This window comes from Melanerpes formicivorus, unplaced genomic scaffold (assembly GCF_026170545.1).
Source record: "Melanerpes formicivorus ecotype bairdi unplaced genomic scaffold, bMelFor1.0.p_v2 SCAF_2, whole genome shotgun sequence".
Lineage (NCBI taxonomy): Eukaryota > Metazoa > Chordata > Aves > Piciformes > Picidae > Melanerpes > Melanerpes formicivorus.
The window spans coordinates 13,763,332-13,782,420 of record NW_027142354.1 but is presented as its reverse complement, the minus strand read 5'-3'; the positions used below and the strand labels follow the sequence as shown (position 1 = coordinate 13,782,420).

The 19,089-nt window shown below is 38.5% G+C and overlaps 1 protein-coding gene across 4 annotated transcripts in view; it reads left to right on the top strand.

Moving 5' to 3' along the window:
- The window catches only part of ZDHHC14 (zinc finger DHHC-type palmitoyltransferase 14), a 104,248-nt gene that overhangs the window by 70,619 nt on the left and 14,540 nt on the right, over positions 1-19,089 (top strand). For all 4 annotated transcript variants that reach the window (XM_068151325.1, XM_068151307.1, XM_068151316.1 and 1 more), the window contains exons 4-7: positions 9,119-9,256; positions 11,148-11,196; positions 15,473-15,575; positions 16,963-17,072. In XM_068151325.1, the coding sequence (XP_068007426.1) occupies positions 9,119-9,256; positions 11,148-11,196; positions 15,473-15,575; positions 16,963-17,072 (400 nt within the window). The remainder of the gene's footprint in view (positions 1-9,118; positions 9,257-11,147; positions 11,197-15,472; positions 15,576-16,962; positions 17,073-19,089) is intronic.

Below are 19,089 nucleotides of genomic sequence, written 5' to 3'. Positions count from 1 at the left end.
GTTCCATGATTTAAAGGATCCACTGCGCATTGTCCATAACAGATGTTCTAAAATAACATCAGTATGCCTATAAATGTAACTTGCAATTGACCACCTGTTACTCACCATTTTTTTTGGTATAAATTTGTACTCTGCTTTAATTCCACAAAAGCCACAGCAGAAGCATTGTCAGGGGAATGTCTGTCACACAGGTGAATGTTGTGTAAGTTAAATTGCTGCTACCAGTTGATAGCAAGTCCCATCAGTGTGTTTGTTTTTTTTAAATATGATTAAATACTTTTCTTAAGAGTGATGACTTCAGTGAGTGGAACTGAACATCTGAGCTAAGGATGGCTTTTATGAATATGCTATGAATAGCAGATGCAAGATTTTTTGTTATTTGTGGAAAAATTAGCAGACATTCTGAACTGACTGTAAAGAATTTAATGTCATGGTTATATTTTCTTTTGTGCATGCATACATGACTCATCAGGCTGTTGGGATTGGATCTTAGAGGAAAAGAAACACTTTTTTTATAAGAAATGCTTTTTATTATGGACTTTTTTAAACCTCACTTGTTTTCCTAAACATTTCAAGAGTAACCAAATTTATGAAAGTACCCTTTGTTGTACAAAATACCAAGTCAGGAAGCCTGTATGGATGTGGTCATATCATGGCATCATAGTTCTACAAAAAGCTGTTATTGTCATCATTATAAATATGTGTAGGTGCGTCAGAATCTCTACATAGTTGCTCCATTGTGCACTGACAACAATGGACTTTGTAGTCCTATGTTGTACTGCTACTGTCAAAAGTAATTTTGAGTAATGTTGGCTCAGTTGTTTTGAGTTGTAATGTGATTTTTTTGGACTGATGCAAGATTTGGATAATAGGCTTGTCAAGGGTTAGGGCTGGGCCTGCCACTAAATGAGTGACAGATGCTCTTTATTAACCCACTCCCTTCCCAAAGGGGAAGAGAAAGGCAATAAGGGAGAGAGTCCTACAGATTGGAAAAGAAAACTAAAACTACTTTTGTGAAAATAATAACAATAAAATGAAATATATATACAAAACCAAAATTGAACCCAACCTTCTGATGGCAGTTAGTCACTGTCACTGCTGAAGCTGTGGCAGAAGTCCCAACAGCAGATGGGAACCAGCTTCAGGAAGTCATGGATTAGGATCAAAGGCAGAATGGACAGAGTCCGCCTCATGTGCTGGCCACTGAAGAAGAAACTGAGTCTCATGATCCCTTTGCTTTATACTTGACATACACGGAATGGAATACCTTGCTGGTCAGTTTAGGGTCACCTGTCCTATCTGCTCCTCCCTGCAGGTGTGGCATTTCACTCTGCACTTCTGTAGTACGCAAGATTTAGCAGTGAGCTTGGTCTTCTTGCCACTCCTTGGTACTAACTAGAAACATTGAGTGTTGGCAGTATCAGAAGCAGACACTATCAGTGAAAACAGGCTATTAATTTCAGAAAGTTCAGTTACTTGAGAGGCTGAGCCGAAAAGGAAAACCACTGAACAGAATTAGTTCTGTTCTAGCTCAAACCAGGACAGGATTGTTGACTGCTCCCACTCCTGGGATGCACATATGCATGTATTAAAGGTGCTAGCAGTTGGTGAATGCCTTAGGTTTGTGTCTTTACCCTTTACACTTTACTTGAATGGTGTGCAAGAATTACCAGGTGGTTTCTAACTTGTGTTCATTGCAGTCTCTTAGTAACGTGACCTAGATATTTTTGCAACTGTAGATTGATTATTTTTTTTTGAGACCTGCCTTCACATTCAGCTTTAGAAAATGTATGTTAGCATGCAGTGATCCAGTTGAGCAAAGTTAAAAGAAAGCAGTTCATAAATAATAATAATAAATGTTTCTGAGAGCACAGCGCAAACAGATGCACAAAGCTGTAGGACCAAACTGGCCTACAAATGATCCATGTTAAAATGCCTTTTTTTTTTCATTCCTTGTAAATTATAAAGCTTTAATTAAATGTTTTGAAAGAGAAAGTAAAGCATTGGGGTAATTTTATATGTGGTTTCCTGGAGTGCAGTGATTGAAAAAGCTGAACATTTAAGGATGTAAAAGTCTACCTGCTGTGCTGTGAAAATGTAGAAATTTGATGTTTCTGAGCAGCAAAAAATATGCTTTGGTGTGGCTTCTGAAGGAAACTCTCTCTGTCTGTAAGACCATTGTTTAAGAAAATGGGAAATATTCTCAATTTTGTTCTTATCTGAGAAAAGAAACTCTACAAGGATTGGAAGAAAGGACAGCTAGAATGGGGGGCATATGAGGAAGCTGCCCAAGCAGCAAGAGACCTGGGTAGAAAAGCTAAAGCTCAGAATTAAATCTAACTAGGGAGATCAAGAGGAACAGTAAAAATTTCTATAGGTATATTAATGGCAAAAAGAAGACTAAGGAAGGTGTGGGCCCCCTCAAAAAGGAAACAGGTGAACTGGTGACAAATGGCATGGAGAAGGCTGAGGTTCTCAATGACTTCTTTGCCTCCGTTCCCACTGGCATTGGCTCCCAGAATAATGGAAGATAATATCAGGGACTGAAAGAAGGAACTGCCCATTGTGAGTGAATATCAGGTTCATAACCATCTGGGGAACCTGAAAGTGTTCAAGTTCATGGGACCCAATGGGATACCCCCACTGGTGCTGAGGGAACTGTCAGATTAGTTTGCAAAAACGCTTTCTATTATATTTCAAAAGTCATGGCAGTCCGGGGAGATCCCCACTGACTGGAAAAGGGGAAGCATAACCCCCATTTTCAAGAAGGGAAAGAAGGATGACCCAGAGAACTACAGGGCAGTCAGTCTCACCTGTGTACCCGGTAAGATCATGGAGCAGATCCTCCTGGAGACACTGCTGAGACAGAAGACTAACAGAGAGGTAATTGGGTACAATCAGCATGGCTTCACCAAGGGCAAATCCTGCCTGACAAACCTGGTGGCCTTCTGTGACATCCTGGTCTCCAAGCTGCTGTAGTAGGGGTTTGGTGGATGGACCATTCAGGTGATAAAGAACTGGCTTGATGGATGCACCCGAAGGGTGGCTGTCAGTGGATCCATGGTCCAAGTGGAGTCCCTCAGGGATCAGTACTAGGACCAGCCTTGTTTAATACCTTTGTTGTTGACGTGGACAGTGGCATTGAGTGCATCCTCAGCAGGTTTGCTGATGACACCAAGGTGGTGGTGCAGCAGACATGCTGGAGGGAAGGGAGGCCATCCAGAGGGCCCTTGAGAGGCTGGAGAGGTAGGCCCATGACAATCTCATGAGGGTCAACAAGACCAAATATAAGGTCCTGCATATGGGACAGGGTAATCCCAAACACCAATATAGGCTGGGCAGTGATTGGCTTGAGAGCAGCCCTGAAGAAAAGGACCTGGGGGTGCTGGTGGATGAGAAGATCAACATGAGCCATCAGTGTGCACTTGCAGCCCAGAAAGCCAATCACATCCTGGGCTGCATCAAAAGAAGCATAGCCAGCAGGTCAAGGGAGGTGATTTTCCCCCTGTACTCAGCTCTGGTGAGACCCCACCTGGAGTACTGTGTCCAGTTCTGGAGCCCCTATTACAGAAAGGATCTAGAGGTGCTGGAACCTGTCCAGATAAGGGCCATGAAGATGATTAGAGGGCTGGAGCACCCCTCCTATGAGGACAGACTGAGGGAGTTGGGGCTATTCAGTCTGGAGAAGAGAAAGCTCCGAGGAGACCTTATTGTGGCCTTCCAGTATCTTAAGGGGGCCTACAAAAAGCTGGTGAGGGACTTTTTAGGGTGTCAGGTAGTGATAGGACTAGGGGGAATGGAACCAAACTAGAAATGGGTAGATTCAGATTGGATGTTAGGAAGAAGTTCTTCCCCATGAGAGTGGTGAGACGCTGGAACAGGTTTCCCAGGGTGGTGGTGGAAGCCCCATCTCTGGAGGTTTTTAAGGCCAGACTGGATGTGGCTCTGAGCAATCTGATCTAGTGTGATGTGTCCCAGCCCATGGCTGGGGGAGTTGGTACTAGATGATCCTTGAGGTCCCTTCCAACCCTAAGAATTCTGTGATTCTATATCCAGCATTTAATGTTTCTTAATCAAGTTTTTAAATGTGAATGTTTCAGGGAAGGTAAAACCTGAGAAATCCATTAAGTGTGGTGTAGCTTGTATGTTCTTCTGTCATCCAGTTAGCAGATAATATTCTTGGGCAAGTGTTAATGAGAACGGTGAATCATGCTGGCAGCATGCTGCTTCCAAAGGGACAATATCTGAGCCTCATCCTCTGCTGTTGTTTTTTGCCCCTGCTTGTGTGATCCTTTCATTTGAGCCTGTTCACACAGTCCTTAGTAACACACAGCCGTTGATAAGTCAGTTTTTCTCACTAAGCAATTAACAAAATAATTGCATTTTCTCTTTCCTGCCAGTTCAGGGAACTGACTTGACTCAGCAGCAACTTAGACAATGAAAGAAGGAAGTGGGATGAGTGACAGGAAAGGCAGCATGTGGTCATCTCTTTTACTGGTACCAAGTTTTAGATTGGTGCAGTTACCTTGTGAAGCCTCGCCCTTCGGATCTGGTTATGGAGGTGCCAACTCTCCTCAGAAGTTTTTACCCAAATTCAAAGTTGCAGATCACTTGGGAAAGGCTAGTAAAATAAAGTCGCTGTTTCAGGATTGCTGACAACTCTTGAGGTTTCTTTGGTCTTTACAGCAGCATTTTGAGTCTCCGTTTACCAATCTTTTCATTGATAATTCACCTGATAAAGTGTTCAAACGTATTCTTAGTCTTTTTTTGTTTGCCTCAGCTTTTGTTCTCAGATCCTGAAAAATTAATCAAAACTATATTTCTCCTGTAGTTCTGATAAACCTGTGGCAAGGTTGGCATTACAGCTAATTAACGCTTGGCTGCTTCTGAAAGGGTCGTTTCATCGCTTCTCTGCTGGTGTGTTTTCACTACTTCATTTGGGTCAGCTTTGGTGTTTGTCTGATACTGCAGTGAGCTATTCTGGAGTGTAGGCAATAAAAAACTAACCATAGTTTTAAGTTCATCTGACTCTGTCAACCGGCTCCTCACAGGGTGAAGTGAACCCCAAGCTTAGCTGAAAGGCAGAGAGCCATAGACACACAGACAAGAGATTGTTCACAGGAGTGCTAAACCAGGAGAAGCTGGGCCATCTGTTCTAACAGTAGTTCTGGATTGAGTAGATATGGCTGTAACTTCATAGCACATCCTGAAGGCAAATACCATGCTGCTTCTGCTTTAAAAATTGAGTGCAGGAGAATGATCTATCACAACATCTGTGGGATAGTTCCACAGACAAACTTCAGCCCTTGCAGTTTTCTTCCTCCCTCATTAAAACTTCTAATGCACTTTTTATTAGCAATACTTTATATTAACACTGTTTTGATTCCCTTCATTTGCCTCAGAAATTTTTACATTACCCTTGTTAAAAGCATATGATCAAACACAGTGGCATGTTAACTCTGTCCTACATATTTACACCAGAATTGCAGTCATCACCTCTCAACAGTCTGTTATTTTTCATAATAATGACTTAGATTTATGTTTGCTCTGCATTCAAAGCTTATAAGGGCTAGAATTCCCCAGAATTTTCTCAGCATTGCTAGTTTTTCAGTTCTCAGTGAAGGAAAGTCAGTAGGGTTTGATCTTTTGAGGTCCCTTCCAACCCCTAACATTCCATGATTCAGTGATTAGCTCTTGCTTTTGGAAATCATTGGCTGTTCAGTTTGCAGGCATAGGGCGTGCCAAAGATGAAACTTGAAGATAATGTTACCTTTTCGTTAATACTTAATAAGCCATGGCATTTTGCAAGGAGGAAGAAACAGGTTTTAAAAAGCTTGTACTTTTTAACAGCATTAGAAGCTTCTGCTTTGTATGAGACTGTTCATTTGGTTGTATTTTTCTTATCCAGCCTTTGCTGTCCATTTCTGTCTTAGGAACATCTTATGCAGTTACTTATCTACAAAATGATGTGTGAAAGTAAGGTATTTATCAAGAAAGCAGAGCCTTTCAGTTTACCAAGAAAGTTTGAAGACAGTAATTGGAGTGCCAAATAAATTAAAAATACTGTCAGTCTTTAGCAAGGGGGATTGGACGTGGCACTGAGTGCCATGGTCTAGTCATGAGGTCTGTGGTGACGGGTTGGAATCGATGATCTTTGAGGTCTCTTCCAACCATAGTGGTGCTGTGATCAGTGTCTAAATATATGTGGAGGTGTTTTTATGGATAGAAGCAGGGGTGGGGGAGGATTGTTTGTGTGGATTGATACAAATCTCTCAAATAGATGTTTACATATATGTAAATATTGTTTCATGGCTAGAAACTGAGCTTTATATATAATTTGATTTCTGCTATGTCAGTGTAGGAGAGGATGAATGTATATACATGATTCTCTTCCAGAAACATTTCATGATTTTTATTTTTTATTTAACTTTAGCAGCAGGGTACAAGAGTACACTAAGAATATGCTATTTAAAAGGCCCTGTAACTGTATTTTTCATTGTGGTATTATTTGCTTATATGTTGTGTTAGGTACTCATTAAGTGAAGTGCTTATTGGAATGTAAGGACTCGTTCAGAAGCACAAATGTAAAAATAGACCCTGTTCAAATGCAATGTCAACTTACTTTGGGAATGCAGCTGTATTACACTGAACAAAGGTAGTATTGCCTGCCCTTTTAGATACCAGAGTGTTGAGTTCTTGGTATTCTTAGGCAGCATTCATTAAATCAAAGCATTTCTGAAGCTTTATCCTAAGAAAGTTCAGTAACTTCACCTGGAAGAGCCCCATGGAATTTGAAACAGATTTATGGCAGCAACATGTGTTTCAAACAGCTGTCATACTGCACCATTCCTAAAAGTCTGTCAACTTCAGAAATCTGTTGTGCATGTTGTTTATACTTGGGTTTTTTTCCCTCCCCCCCAAGTGAATGTGGTTTTTAAACATAGCCATAGCTAAAACTATCTGCTGTCCTTGGACAGATGAGCCCTTTTAACATAGGGCCTGAGAACTTTGAATTTATAGCTTGCATTTCCTCTGGAACTGCAGATAGTTTGGTATATGTAAATGGAGGCATAAAAGCCACAGAAAACAAAACAGGATTTGGACAAGGATCAGAGAGTAAGAGAGTGAGCATGAGAGCATCTGACTCATGATCTTGGATTTGATTAAAAAATTTAAAATTCTGTCAGTGTACTCTTTCTGAAGCAACATTAGGAAATACCAGTTTGTTCCTGGCGATCACTCTGTTTCCTTTAGCCATCAAACTGAGATGGAGAGGGGTGGTCCAGGCTGCCTGAGGAGAAGCAGAGCAAATTGTTCCCTCTGCTGCATTCCAGAACTGAGGCATTTCCCCCATGTTGGGGACACTCACTTAACACGGCCTTTTCCTGTCTCATGAGTGAGTTAATCTCACATGGAGAGAAAGGTTTTGATTTAGTAAAAAGAAAAGAGAGGCTGTAGTGCAAAGGGCATGTAATGAAAAGAGCTAATTACTGCTTATGATTGATTACTGCCCTTTGTCTTATATCACTTATAAGCAGTAATCAAAGGACTGAATGTGGTAAAAATTGATTACTGCTTATCATTGATTACCAGTATCTGATCATTAGCAAAATATGTATGCTTTTTAATGAAATATGTAGCTTGGACAAAATATAATCATTAGTGAGGATGCAATGTTACGAGAATGTATTCAGCTTCCCCTATTTACAAGCAAACCATCAAGGCCGTGAAGTCAGATGTGCAGCCTTGTGACAGGGTGTGTGGTCAAAGCCGAATAAAGACACTCCCTTGGTTTCTCCCTGAGGCCTGGCTAGGCTGTGGGGGGAATCCAAGAGGAGGATGAAGTCAGATGTTTCTGCATTTTCTTCATCAATATAAAAAGCTGGACCCTCTTGCAGCAACTTTGGAGACCTCACCTACGAGTGAGCAGACTGCATAGGACCTCCCAGTTGCTGGGAAGGGTTTTCCAAATCCTTGCCACTGTGGATCTGGATGATGGTAAAGTATTAAGGCAGTTGGTGATCCATCTGTACTCATCATTATAGTTAGCCTTATGTAGTAACGGTTAGGTGTCTTGCTTTGATATATTTTATCCTAGCTCTATTTTTATTTTGCTTATTTATCTATTGCTTTATACACAAGTAAAAAATAAGTTTGTGTCCCTTACATGATCCTGTCAACCAGCAGTAGGTAAACTGGCATCACAGACAGCATTCAAGATAAAGATGTATTGTTTGAAGGCAGAGGCAGAACTTCTTGATGTAGTGAAAAAATCCCAAGCATAATTTTTTTCTTGTTTACTTGGAATTCCACCATTCAGCAACACAGGGCAACAGACCATTTAGATGACAACTACCAATTTTTACATTATATGGTTTACAGAAAACTCCTGCAAGATTGAACAGTTTATTTAAAAAAAAAAACCTCACAGAACAGCCAAACCTAAACCCATAAGAAGTATAAGCAACTTCTACAAGACTGTCTGAATTTTAGCATTTGAAAAAATGGCTATGTGAAGTATTTTTGATGGGTTTTAATGGATGTGTCAGCTCTAAGAGGAAAAACAGGTGATCTGGAATGGAGAACATGTTGAGTGAAGCAGTAAGAGGAAGGGGGTATAAGTGTTTTATATACCATAATGGATGGATGATATGATAGTAGACATAAGTCAGAGGTGTAATCGTAACAGATGCAAATAAAACCTACTGAAATCTGGAAGTTTTGATGTTAAGAGTCGCTGGGAGAAAAAAGCCCCTGTGTTTTGAAAAACTGAGATACAATTAAGTTGGTACCACTCTTTGTGACTGTGGATAAACATGAGCTTATTGGTCTGATTTAACACTTCATCACAATAATGTTCTTAGTTTAACAGGAGCTCACCTTAGACGTGCTCTGGTTTCTCTAAAAGCTGTAAGGTTTCATTAAAATACTCCCTTTCTTTCTTTTCTATTTTTTTTTTTCCCCATTCCAAATAGGAATTTATCTGTGGCTAGTTTGCAAATGCCAGTTAAACCATGAGTTTTAATGTGGTATTCAGATAGGGCTTTTTCCTAAATAAACAGCATTTTATTAATTGGTTTCCATTTATTTTCTTTTTTTCTTCTGCCTCTCATTTCAGAACGGTTTGATCACCACTGTCCCTGGGTAGGCAACTGTGTGGGGAAAAGAAACTACAGATTTTTTTATATGTTTATTTTATCTCTGTCCTTTCTGACAGTCTTTATATTTGCATTCGTTATCACCCACGTCATCCTTCGTAAGTATGCTGGTGAAATCAGATTATGTATGTAGCCATTTGCTTAAGTTTTTTACTTTTAAGTTAATATTTTGATCATTCAGGATTTATTTATTTGTTTATTTGCCTTTTCTCTGAAGCTTCATGATCCCCAGTGAGTCCCTTTCTGGCCTATAGCAGACCCAGGTCATGGTATTCATTGCTCCAGTGTTGGCTTTATCTTAATACACTGTTAATTTTCTTAATTATCCATAAAAGGACCTCCCAAAAATCTATTGGAAAAGCAGCACGTGTATTGTATGTTTAAGTATACAAGGAGTATCATTTTCCCAAAGAACTTGTGTGTACCTTTTTAATTGTGGGCATGGTGTCATTTGCCATTCAAACAAGCAGGCAGATTACTGGGGAAAAGATTTGAGCTAGTTTCCATTTTCTATTGCTTGCTGTTCAGTTTTACTTCTTTCTCTACCTCTTTTTAACGCGTTACTTTCATTTGCATAGGCATCTCCAAATGTAACCTAATTCATAATGTAGTCAGTTGGATAAGATAGAGGAAGATGAATATTCATTAGTTTGATTTTTATTTGTATTCTGGATTGCATTTGAGGTCAAGACTCACGTAAATTGTTATCTACTATATGATGATGATGATGTTCTAAGTTATGGTGACACAGGTTATACGACTTGTCTTTAAAGGCTTTTTATATGTTTGGGGTTTTTTTCCAACTCACTATCACTAGGAAGCTTAAGAGTGTTCTTTTCACTAACTATATAGGATATTGCCTTGAAGAGTATTTCTTTAATAATTTTGTAATTCTTTGCATCCCATATTATGATGGAAACCTGATACAAGTAATAATTGATGTTTATGACACATATGTAAAGCTAACTTGGTAATGACATTTTTTAGAAAATATTTTATTGACAAATAGGAAGTATTGTGCTCAGTTTCCTAAGCTGCTTACACTGTGTAGAGAACAATTGGATTTAAAAAAACCAGAACTTCTGCTCCTGTTTGTGTTTTACGAAAGAATAGGAGCACTGAGCAGCTCTGTTATAGCACAAAAAATCTAGCACATAGGCTAGAACTAGGAGTGCCTAATTTTGAGGGAGTCTGGATCAAGATGTGCTCTCTGCCAGATGCAGCATTTCTAATATCAGTTGAAAGAGCAGAGGTAAGAGGCACATATTATTTTAAGAGGGAAAAGTAATTATTGGAAAGAGAATAGTTTCCATTAGTACTTATATCCTTGAAATTTATTTGGGCATGGACACCTTTTATGTGTAAGGAGAAGAAAGTATGGGTTTTTTTCCTCTGGTACCTTACTTTGCTACAATTCAGTAGTTGAAAATACTACCAATCTGACAGTGTAGAGCTATTCTTGAAGCTGTCCTGCCTTTATTGTACAAAGACTACAGTGTGCCATATGGATGTTTCTGCATTTCAAATTCATTGGATCATGCTGCTCTTGAGCTCTTCTTAGCTGGTAGATATTCTCTTATGTGCCCCGAGGCAAGAGGAACCTATTGGGAAAACAATCTGTGCAGGTACAGTAGGACCTTGGAGAAATTGGCTGCTTCCAAAGCAGAGGAGGGAAGGAGGAGGATCTGGATTCATAGAATATGTTTTCTATGGGGAAAAAAAAAATTACTTTGAAAAGTATAATTTCAAAATACAAAGTATGTGATTTTTTTTTTTGTTCTTTCCATATTATATCTGAATAATCAAAAAGTCTTGTTTATGTGCACATCAGTATGACACGACTGAGAAAATCCTGCAGATATTAGATGATCTGATAACTTTAGATTTTTTTTCTGATGTTGCTGCTTAACACCACCAATATTAGTACTAATATCTATTAATAACTGCAGTTTCTTACTCAGCTGATAATTTTGGGTTCTGTTTCTACAGGTTCTCAACAAACAGGGTTCCTCAATGCCCTGAAAGACAGTCCTGCAAGATATCCTTTCACTGAAACAAATTGCAGATCTCGTTGCAAAGTAACACCTGAGATGCGTTTTTGCTTGTTTTCTTGCTGATATTGGATATGTGTGTTTGGGACTTTATGGCTTCATTTCATCACTTCCTGCACAGCAGAGGATTCCTGGCCCCATGTGGGAGGCAGAAAAGAATGTTTAGCGTGGGCTGGTTGTTACTTTTCACCTTTTGCAGAGTAGTACTCTCGACAAAGGTCTGTGTTTTCCGAAACACGCTCCATACATTTGCAATGGAATTCATAAATATGTCTCGCACTATATCCATGTTGGGCTTTCATTTATAAGAGTCAATAATTCTTCTGCTTTTACAACAGGAAGTACTCAAAATGGATGATTCTCATCAGGATAGAAAAAGCAGATTCTGAAAAAACTCAAACCATTTGCTGTCTCTGAGTCCAGTTCCTGAAAGAATTCTTAGGCTGATTTACTATTTTTGAAGAAGTAATTTTCAAGTACCAATTTTTTGATAAGTTACATAAAATTATATACATCCATACACAGAGATTACTATTGTTCATCCTGAAGAAGAGTGGGGAAACTTTATTACAGTCTTTCAATATATAAATGGAACATATAAAGAAAGACAGAAAGAGGCTTTTTTTTGCCAGGGCCTGCAGTGACAGCATATGGGGTAATGGTTTTGAACTAAAAGAGGCTAGTCTTAGATGGACTTTAACAAAGTTATTACAGTGACGGTAGTGAGGTGCTGGAAGAAGTTGCTTAAAAGAGTTGTGTGTGTCCTAGCCCTGGAGGCATTCAAGGCCAGGTTGGATAGGGCTTTGGGCAACATGATCTAGTAAAAAAAATGTCTCTGCCCGTGACAGGGAAGTTGGGCTAGATGATCTTGTAAGGTCCTTTCCAACCCAAACCATTCAGTGGTTCTATTCTATAGAAACTCCATATTCTTTTTATTATGTCATGGTACCTTGATGTATGTTTTCTACTCACTGAGAATGCAAAAGGCCCCTTCTGTCTAAAAGCAGCTAGCATAATGGAAAAATGGGAAGCTGACAGAACTACTCTTTAGTTTCTTCCTTTCGTTTCTGCAGACACTGTAAGCTTCCCGCTCCTTGTGTGTATGTTTTGGATGGTTCATGTGTGAATAAACCATTCATGTCTCTCACAAAGGTACTATAAAAATCATTCTTTCCTGTTCTTGTGCCAAGGAAAAGTCCTCACACAGTTTACTCTTTCTCAGAAAAGTAGGAAGAGAAAACTTACTCTGTGATTTGTAGTTATGTGTAAAGACAGACCTCTCTTTCCAGGTAGTGCTTCCAAAAGTCAAATTCTCTAAATTCTGAAGCGACAGGTTTCTCTGTGTGTGTGTGTGTGTGTGTGTGTGTGTTCATCAGTTAGAGTCACTGATCTGTACATTCCCTTTTTAAATAAAGCCACTATTCAGATTTCTTTTTTTGGTACAAAGAATTTCACATAGCACGACAACAGCTTATAGTTAAAACAACTACAATCACTTCATGTGAAAGATGATTCTTTCCAACTATGTTCAAGCTAAGAATATCTTTCCAGTTGTCCTTAAATCAAAAGGTAGTTGATTACTCATTTGAGGATCCTTGCCCAGGGATAATGGACTGCTTATTCATAATTTATATTCAAAGACATACTGCTTTGAAAGGCTTAGTATCCCATCTTGTAGAAATGGCCTGGTTTGATAGTGATATGTGGGACAATTTAATAGCTTGGTTACAATTCCTAGCAGTAAAACAAAGAAACAAACAAACCTAACACATTTCCAGATAGCATTGGGAATGCTGCTTTGGATCAAGCCAGTCAGTTCAGGCACAGGGAACACTGCCATTTCTGTCTTGCTAAAAACCCTGTCTAAGATACCAAGGGAGCATTATACCCTATTGTGCTAGTAAGTTACACTTTATGCTGAGAATGTATTGGTTTTTTCTGTTTGGTTTTTAATCAATGAACTCATGTTTAGTTAATTGAGTCATGTTAATCTAACATAAACCACCTCTGCTGTTCTGGAGCTGGTTTTAGATCTTGGTGTGGGGAAATGATGGATTTCTCTTTCTTGGGCAAAGAGGTCCCTTCCAGTGGGGAACTGAGAGGTCTTGGAACTTTTTTTATTTGTAAATGTTACCAGGTGGAGAGAGAAACTCATTTTTCAGGACCCTCCTGAGTATAATAATGTCAAGGAATATTCTGTTAGTGTTGTGCTCGGTCATCTGATGAGATTGCAGTGAGTGTGCTTTTTCATCTAAGATTCTCCTTTTATGACCTGGTATTTCTTCCTCTTGGTATGTAGATTCCACACAACAAGTTTTGTCTACAGCTTTCCTTATTATTTCTGGCCTCTCGAAGCTCAGTTCATGTTGTGCATAATGTTTTGGGGTGGCTTCCTTCCTTTACACCTTTCTGAATTCTCTGCTAACAGTCTTTATCCTTCTCCCTCATTATCCTTGCCTTAGCTATGGCTGTTGCACAATCAACTGAGATTGAGTTGCTCTGTTGTATTTGCTTTACTCCACCTAGTTTGAGCAGGGGATGAGAGAGTAGTGAACACGGTGCACATTGGTCATCCTGCTGCATTTGGAGCAGATCTGCTCAGTATGAATTTTTTTTTTTTTTTCCCCCTTTAAACCACTCTGAGTGAAGTAGGTTCTAGGGGAAGTTACACAAACAGTTCACATATTTCCCAATTCATTAAGTGAGAGCAGACCTGCAATACAAAACTCTTCACTATAAACTGAAGTTGGGAGTATTTATCACAACTACTGTTGCATTTTCCAGTCTGTCTCAGTGTGATAGTGAAGAGTTGTCTTATTTTGCTTCTATTGACAGGGTCATCAATAAGGATGTTTTTGTATGATTTAAGGCTGTGTCCTTTTTCTGGAATATCTTTAGTTGATGTTGTGTTGGAAACTGACTTCACTAAAGTTTGATATATGGTTAATACGCAGGTTGTTTTTATCCTATCCTTTTCCCATGTTCCTGATTGATTATATCTATTTTTCTAGGAACCAAAGCCTTTTCTCATGTTGATTCAGGTTCCCTAAAAAAAATTTGCTACTGAAGTACTGTAGAAAATATTCTCAAAGCAGATGCATTCTGAGTTCATGGCTATTGTGTGTACATTAAAATATCAGCAGGTTTCCTGCCATAGAAATTGGCTCTTTATGCTGGATTGTATAAACTGTAGAAGCACATTTGTTGTCTTACTGCTGAGATCATGATTCCTTCAGAGTCAAAGGAATGATATAAGCTATAGGATGTATGCAACCTTGAGTACTGACTGATGTACAGCACTCTCACTTTTAAAGCCTGGTTACTTCTTGGATATTTGGGTTGTGAAGTCTGTAAGGAGTGAAAACACAGGTAGCTTGGAAAGGCCTAGTGGTGCACACACATGCATATGCACACCTTTTCTGCCCTCTTGGAGGTGTGGGTGCTCTTGCCATTCCTGTGCTGCTCAATACAACAGTTAGGAGAGCACCCTACAAGCTCTCATATTTACTTCAGGCGCAAGCTCCTATATGTTGCACCCTACACTGGCAGTCTGCTCTACGGATGCTGACTACTAACATTTTTGACAGGGAGAGTGCCGTGGCTGGCCTAGGCAGATGCCATCAGAGAGCTTTGTGGCTGTACCCATGCAAGTTTTGACTGCTGATTTTCCCACTTGAAGTTTCCTTCTGTTTTTGTTTTGTTTTGTTTTGTTTTTTGTTGTTGTTGTTTTTTCATTTTTGTTTTGGTATTTTTTGTGATTATCTTATAATGCTTACTGATGCCACCTTCAAAAAGTCATCTTCTAATTCCTCAGTTATTGAATAGCAGCACAGCAATATATGCGCTGGTAGTTTTCCCCTTCAACATAAGTTTTGGGTAATGCTGCTGAGTTTTCAGTATTCAACCCCATCCCAACTATTTACACTCACAGATTTAACAGGATTTGTCATAGAGTCATAGAATTGTTAGGGTTGGAAGGGATCTCAAGGATCATCTAGTTCCAACCCCCCTACCACGGGCAGGGACACATCACACTAGATCAGGTTGCCCAAAGCCACATCCAGCCTGGACTTAAAAACCTCCAGAGATGGGGCTTCCACCACCACCCTGGGCAACCTGTGCCAGTCTCTCACCACCCTCATGGGGAAGAAATTCTTCCTAATATCCAATATGAATCTACCCATTTCTAATTTTGTTTCATTCATTGGATATAGTTGTTTGGTTTTTTTATTATTTGCATATATATCCTTAACTTTCAATTACTGTGCTAGAAGCTGTGGTGTGTTTTTTCTCAGTATGGTCCATTGTTGGCCTCTCAGGTTTTCACACGTATTTGATCAGCTCCAATCAAACAACAAATGAAGATGTAAGTTCATAGTATATTTCTACATACATGTTTCTAAATAGTAATTAGGAGGTTTTTCTCTGTTATTCTTAGAGAAGCTACACATGCCTGCAAAATTTTGTGAATGAATCAGAAAGAAAGAAATAACCTGGTTGTGCTCAATTCAAAACATCAGAATAAGTCTTTTGTTCTCTATTTGTTGTGGCTTGATGATGTGCTAGTTTTATAGCGTGTTCATTATGATTGACACCTACAGGACACGTAATTAGGAAAATATAGCAGAGAGGAGACAAGGCAGCAAGTATATCCTATGCAGTAGGAGATTACTAAATAATTTTCAGTATGTCTTTTTCACTGGAAATCCTAAATATTCTTTGACTCAAAAATTGCTTAAGGAAAAAATAGCAGAGTGTTGAATTCAAACAAAAATTTCATCCTATATTTTATTTTTCCTTAGAAATTTCTTTGCCAGTCTGAGGTCTGAAGCTTCTGGCAGTTAATATATCATTAATTTAAAGGACAACTTTCTCAATTCTATAGTTGTTCTGTTTTGCACAAAGATTTCCATTGTTTTGGTGTGCAGTTATGTTTAAATACGTGTGGAGTCTCCATGTGTCCTCTAACTGAAAGGAGAAACGCAAAGTGAATGAAAGGAGAAACCAAAAATAACTAGGTAGCTAATGGTATAGAAAACTTGTTGGAATTTACCAAGTAATCTAACCAATTACCAGAAGCTTAAAACACTTTACTGTAATTACTTTATTGTATTACTTTATTGTAATTTTCTTTTATACCTTTTTCCATATGTATCTGGCAAATATAAAAGTAACGTCTTTGGGACTGTCAGACACACGTTTTGTTATTAAGGTCACAGTTAAAATCACAAACAGAAAAGACAGACTACCTAAAAGAACATGTAATGGGTTCTAAAAGGTACTAATAACTGTGGTTGCTTCACAGTATTTTAGAGCCATTTCTGAACTTTAGGGGACATAATGTTGTGTGGTACTGCACAGCTTGAGAACCTACCCAAGAGCACTTTAAAGTGCTCTGTTGCTGGCTTTCAGGGTATTTTGCAATTGAACTTCTCCTGTAGAACACGCCATAATATTTGTGAAATAGAGCTTAGGCTATTACTTTTAGATGCTGAAGTTCCTGCTGTGAATATATTGATTCTCTGAGATGCTGGGTTGTCTAATTCTGTGGAGTTAAAGCATGTGCTTGTTTATAAGATTTAGAATCTAGCCTTTCCTAAACAGCCCAAAGGTCCGAGCTGTTTAGAAGGTGTGATCATGAATTTTCTCTAGTCTGATCTAAATAGTTTGTTGTTGCCTAGGTAACCCTGGATTTTTCTCAGCCATTTTCTATATTGTGTTACATGTGATGCATCTTATTCATATCTCTTCAGATTAAAGGATCATGGTCAAATAAAAGGGGTAAAGAAAATTATAATCCATACAGTTATGGCAACATTTTTACTAATTGCTGTGCTGCACTCTGTGGGCCCCTCTCTCCAAGGTAAGAGTATCAGAAGTATTGCTAGTATAAATGAACTCATGTGAACACTGGTGGAAAAAATATACTGATTGCTTGAGTATACTCAACAAAAATAAAGTTCTGCTTTACTGTCTGTTGGAAGTTTTAATTAAGGTTTTCTTCTGTAGTGGGTAAATTGTAGTTAAGCAAAGCTGTTGAACAGATTCTGTAAAATATGTTTCAGTTTGACATCTGAAATGAAAATAAACTTGTTTATATGATGCTTGCACTTTTGTCACTGCAAGTGATAACTTATATCAGTAAAAGTTCTCTAGTAGTTGGCTGTTCCATGATGGGTGATTTGAAAGTTAATGAAACTGCTGTATATCTAACAGATGTGACAAGAGTTTAGGAGAATTTAGGATCCTTTATTGTAAAACTGTTCTGATAATTGATATATAATATTTTCTTTTAATGGACAGTAATTTTTCTTGATCTGTACTACTGTTAGCATACATACATTAAGCTGAATTTGGTGGTCTTACACCAAAGCAATTTCAAAGGAAAAAGAATGGATTAATTTTTGCTGCATACATTTCCACTTTTGACATCCAAAATATTTGTATATTCAAGATTGCAGATGGTTTTTCAGCTTGATGAAAATATAATACAGAGCTGAGACTAGAGAACTAAAACTGGCAGCTGAAAATGCTTTATTGCAGTGCTTAGTGATTAGGTAGTTCATGTACTACCTGTACAATACAGGCCCAGCTCTTCTATAGAGAGTGGCTGACATCTTGTAGATTATTTTTGTGACATACTCACCAGATGAAGCAGCTTTCTTTATGTAGTTATGAATCTTTATGAATCTTTATGTAGTTATGAATTATGTAGTTATGAATCTGAACTGTGATACTGTTGCCATGGTCTAGTCATGAGGTCTGTGGTGACAGGTTGGACTGGATGATCCTCGAGGTCTCTTCCAACCTTAGCAATACTGTGATACTGTGAACTATTGAGAAGAAAGTAAAGGACTTTTAGTCCTGTGGCCAAGGTGTTTCATTGGAAGTGGGATTTCTGTCTGCTATTGTGAACATCAGAGGTGGGTTTTTCTACGAGCAGATGAAGGTCAGCAGGAGAGATTGACATCTTTTCTTAAGGAGACAATTGAGTGAAGAATTCCACATACTAGGCTAACACTGCAATCCCTGTGGTGAGAGAGGTTAACCCTGTCTCTGCTTCCTGCTGATATCAATCATGCCTGAACCCAATCCTTTAATTCTGACATTTTGCTTTTCATGGAAGTATTTGACTTAAAACTTGGTGCAATGACTCAAATTCTTTTCTGTGACAGCAAATGGAAATCTTTATTAAACTACATAATGTCTCTCAGTATTTAAAATAGCATATTAGGCTGATTGAAGTATCAGCACACAATGAGACCAGGCTGGCATTGGCTCCTAAATTGCATGTATCAGTGTAACTTCTTGAAATGAGAAAGTATATGTGGAGTTTCTGCAGGGAGATATTTTGTGACTAACAGTATAAAATTACTGACTGTAATATGTAAATTGCAACCCTGCTCTTTTTTACTTTTAATCTCAGCTGTGTCCCAAGTCACTAAATACTATCTTTTTTCCTTAAATTCTGGTAATGTGGTTTAACAGCAGTTGCATCTTAAAATTCAAAATGCTCAAGTGCCTTTGAGAATGAAATGAAATTTAAGAGAGGATCTGTAGATAGTCCAAACTTTTTTTTTTTACTTCTGTTAAAAGTCGTTTGTCATTTTGAAAGCTGTGCTCGCAAGTTCAGAATCCATTTTACATATCCTCAACATTAACATTCAAATCTTAATTTGAGCCAGAGCTGTCAGTGTGGTTTGAACTAGTGTTCTGATAAATAAACCATATCACATTTTTTAAGCATCTGATTTTCGAAGAAGTGCTTTCCACATGGCAGATTGTAATCTCAGGTGGGTTTCTAAGTGCTTTTAAAGTACATGAAAACCTGGATGTACATAAAGATTTTAATGAGGAAAGTTTAAACTAGTCTCCAAGAG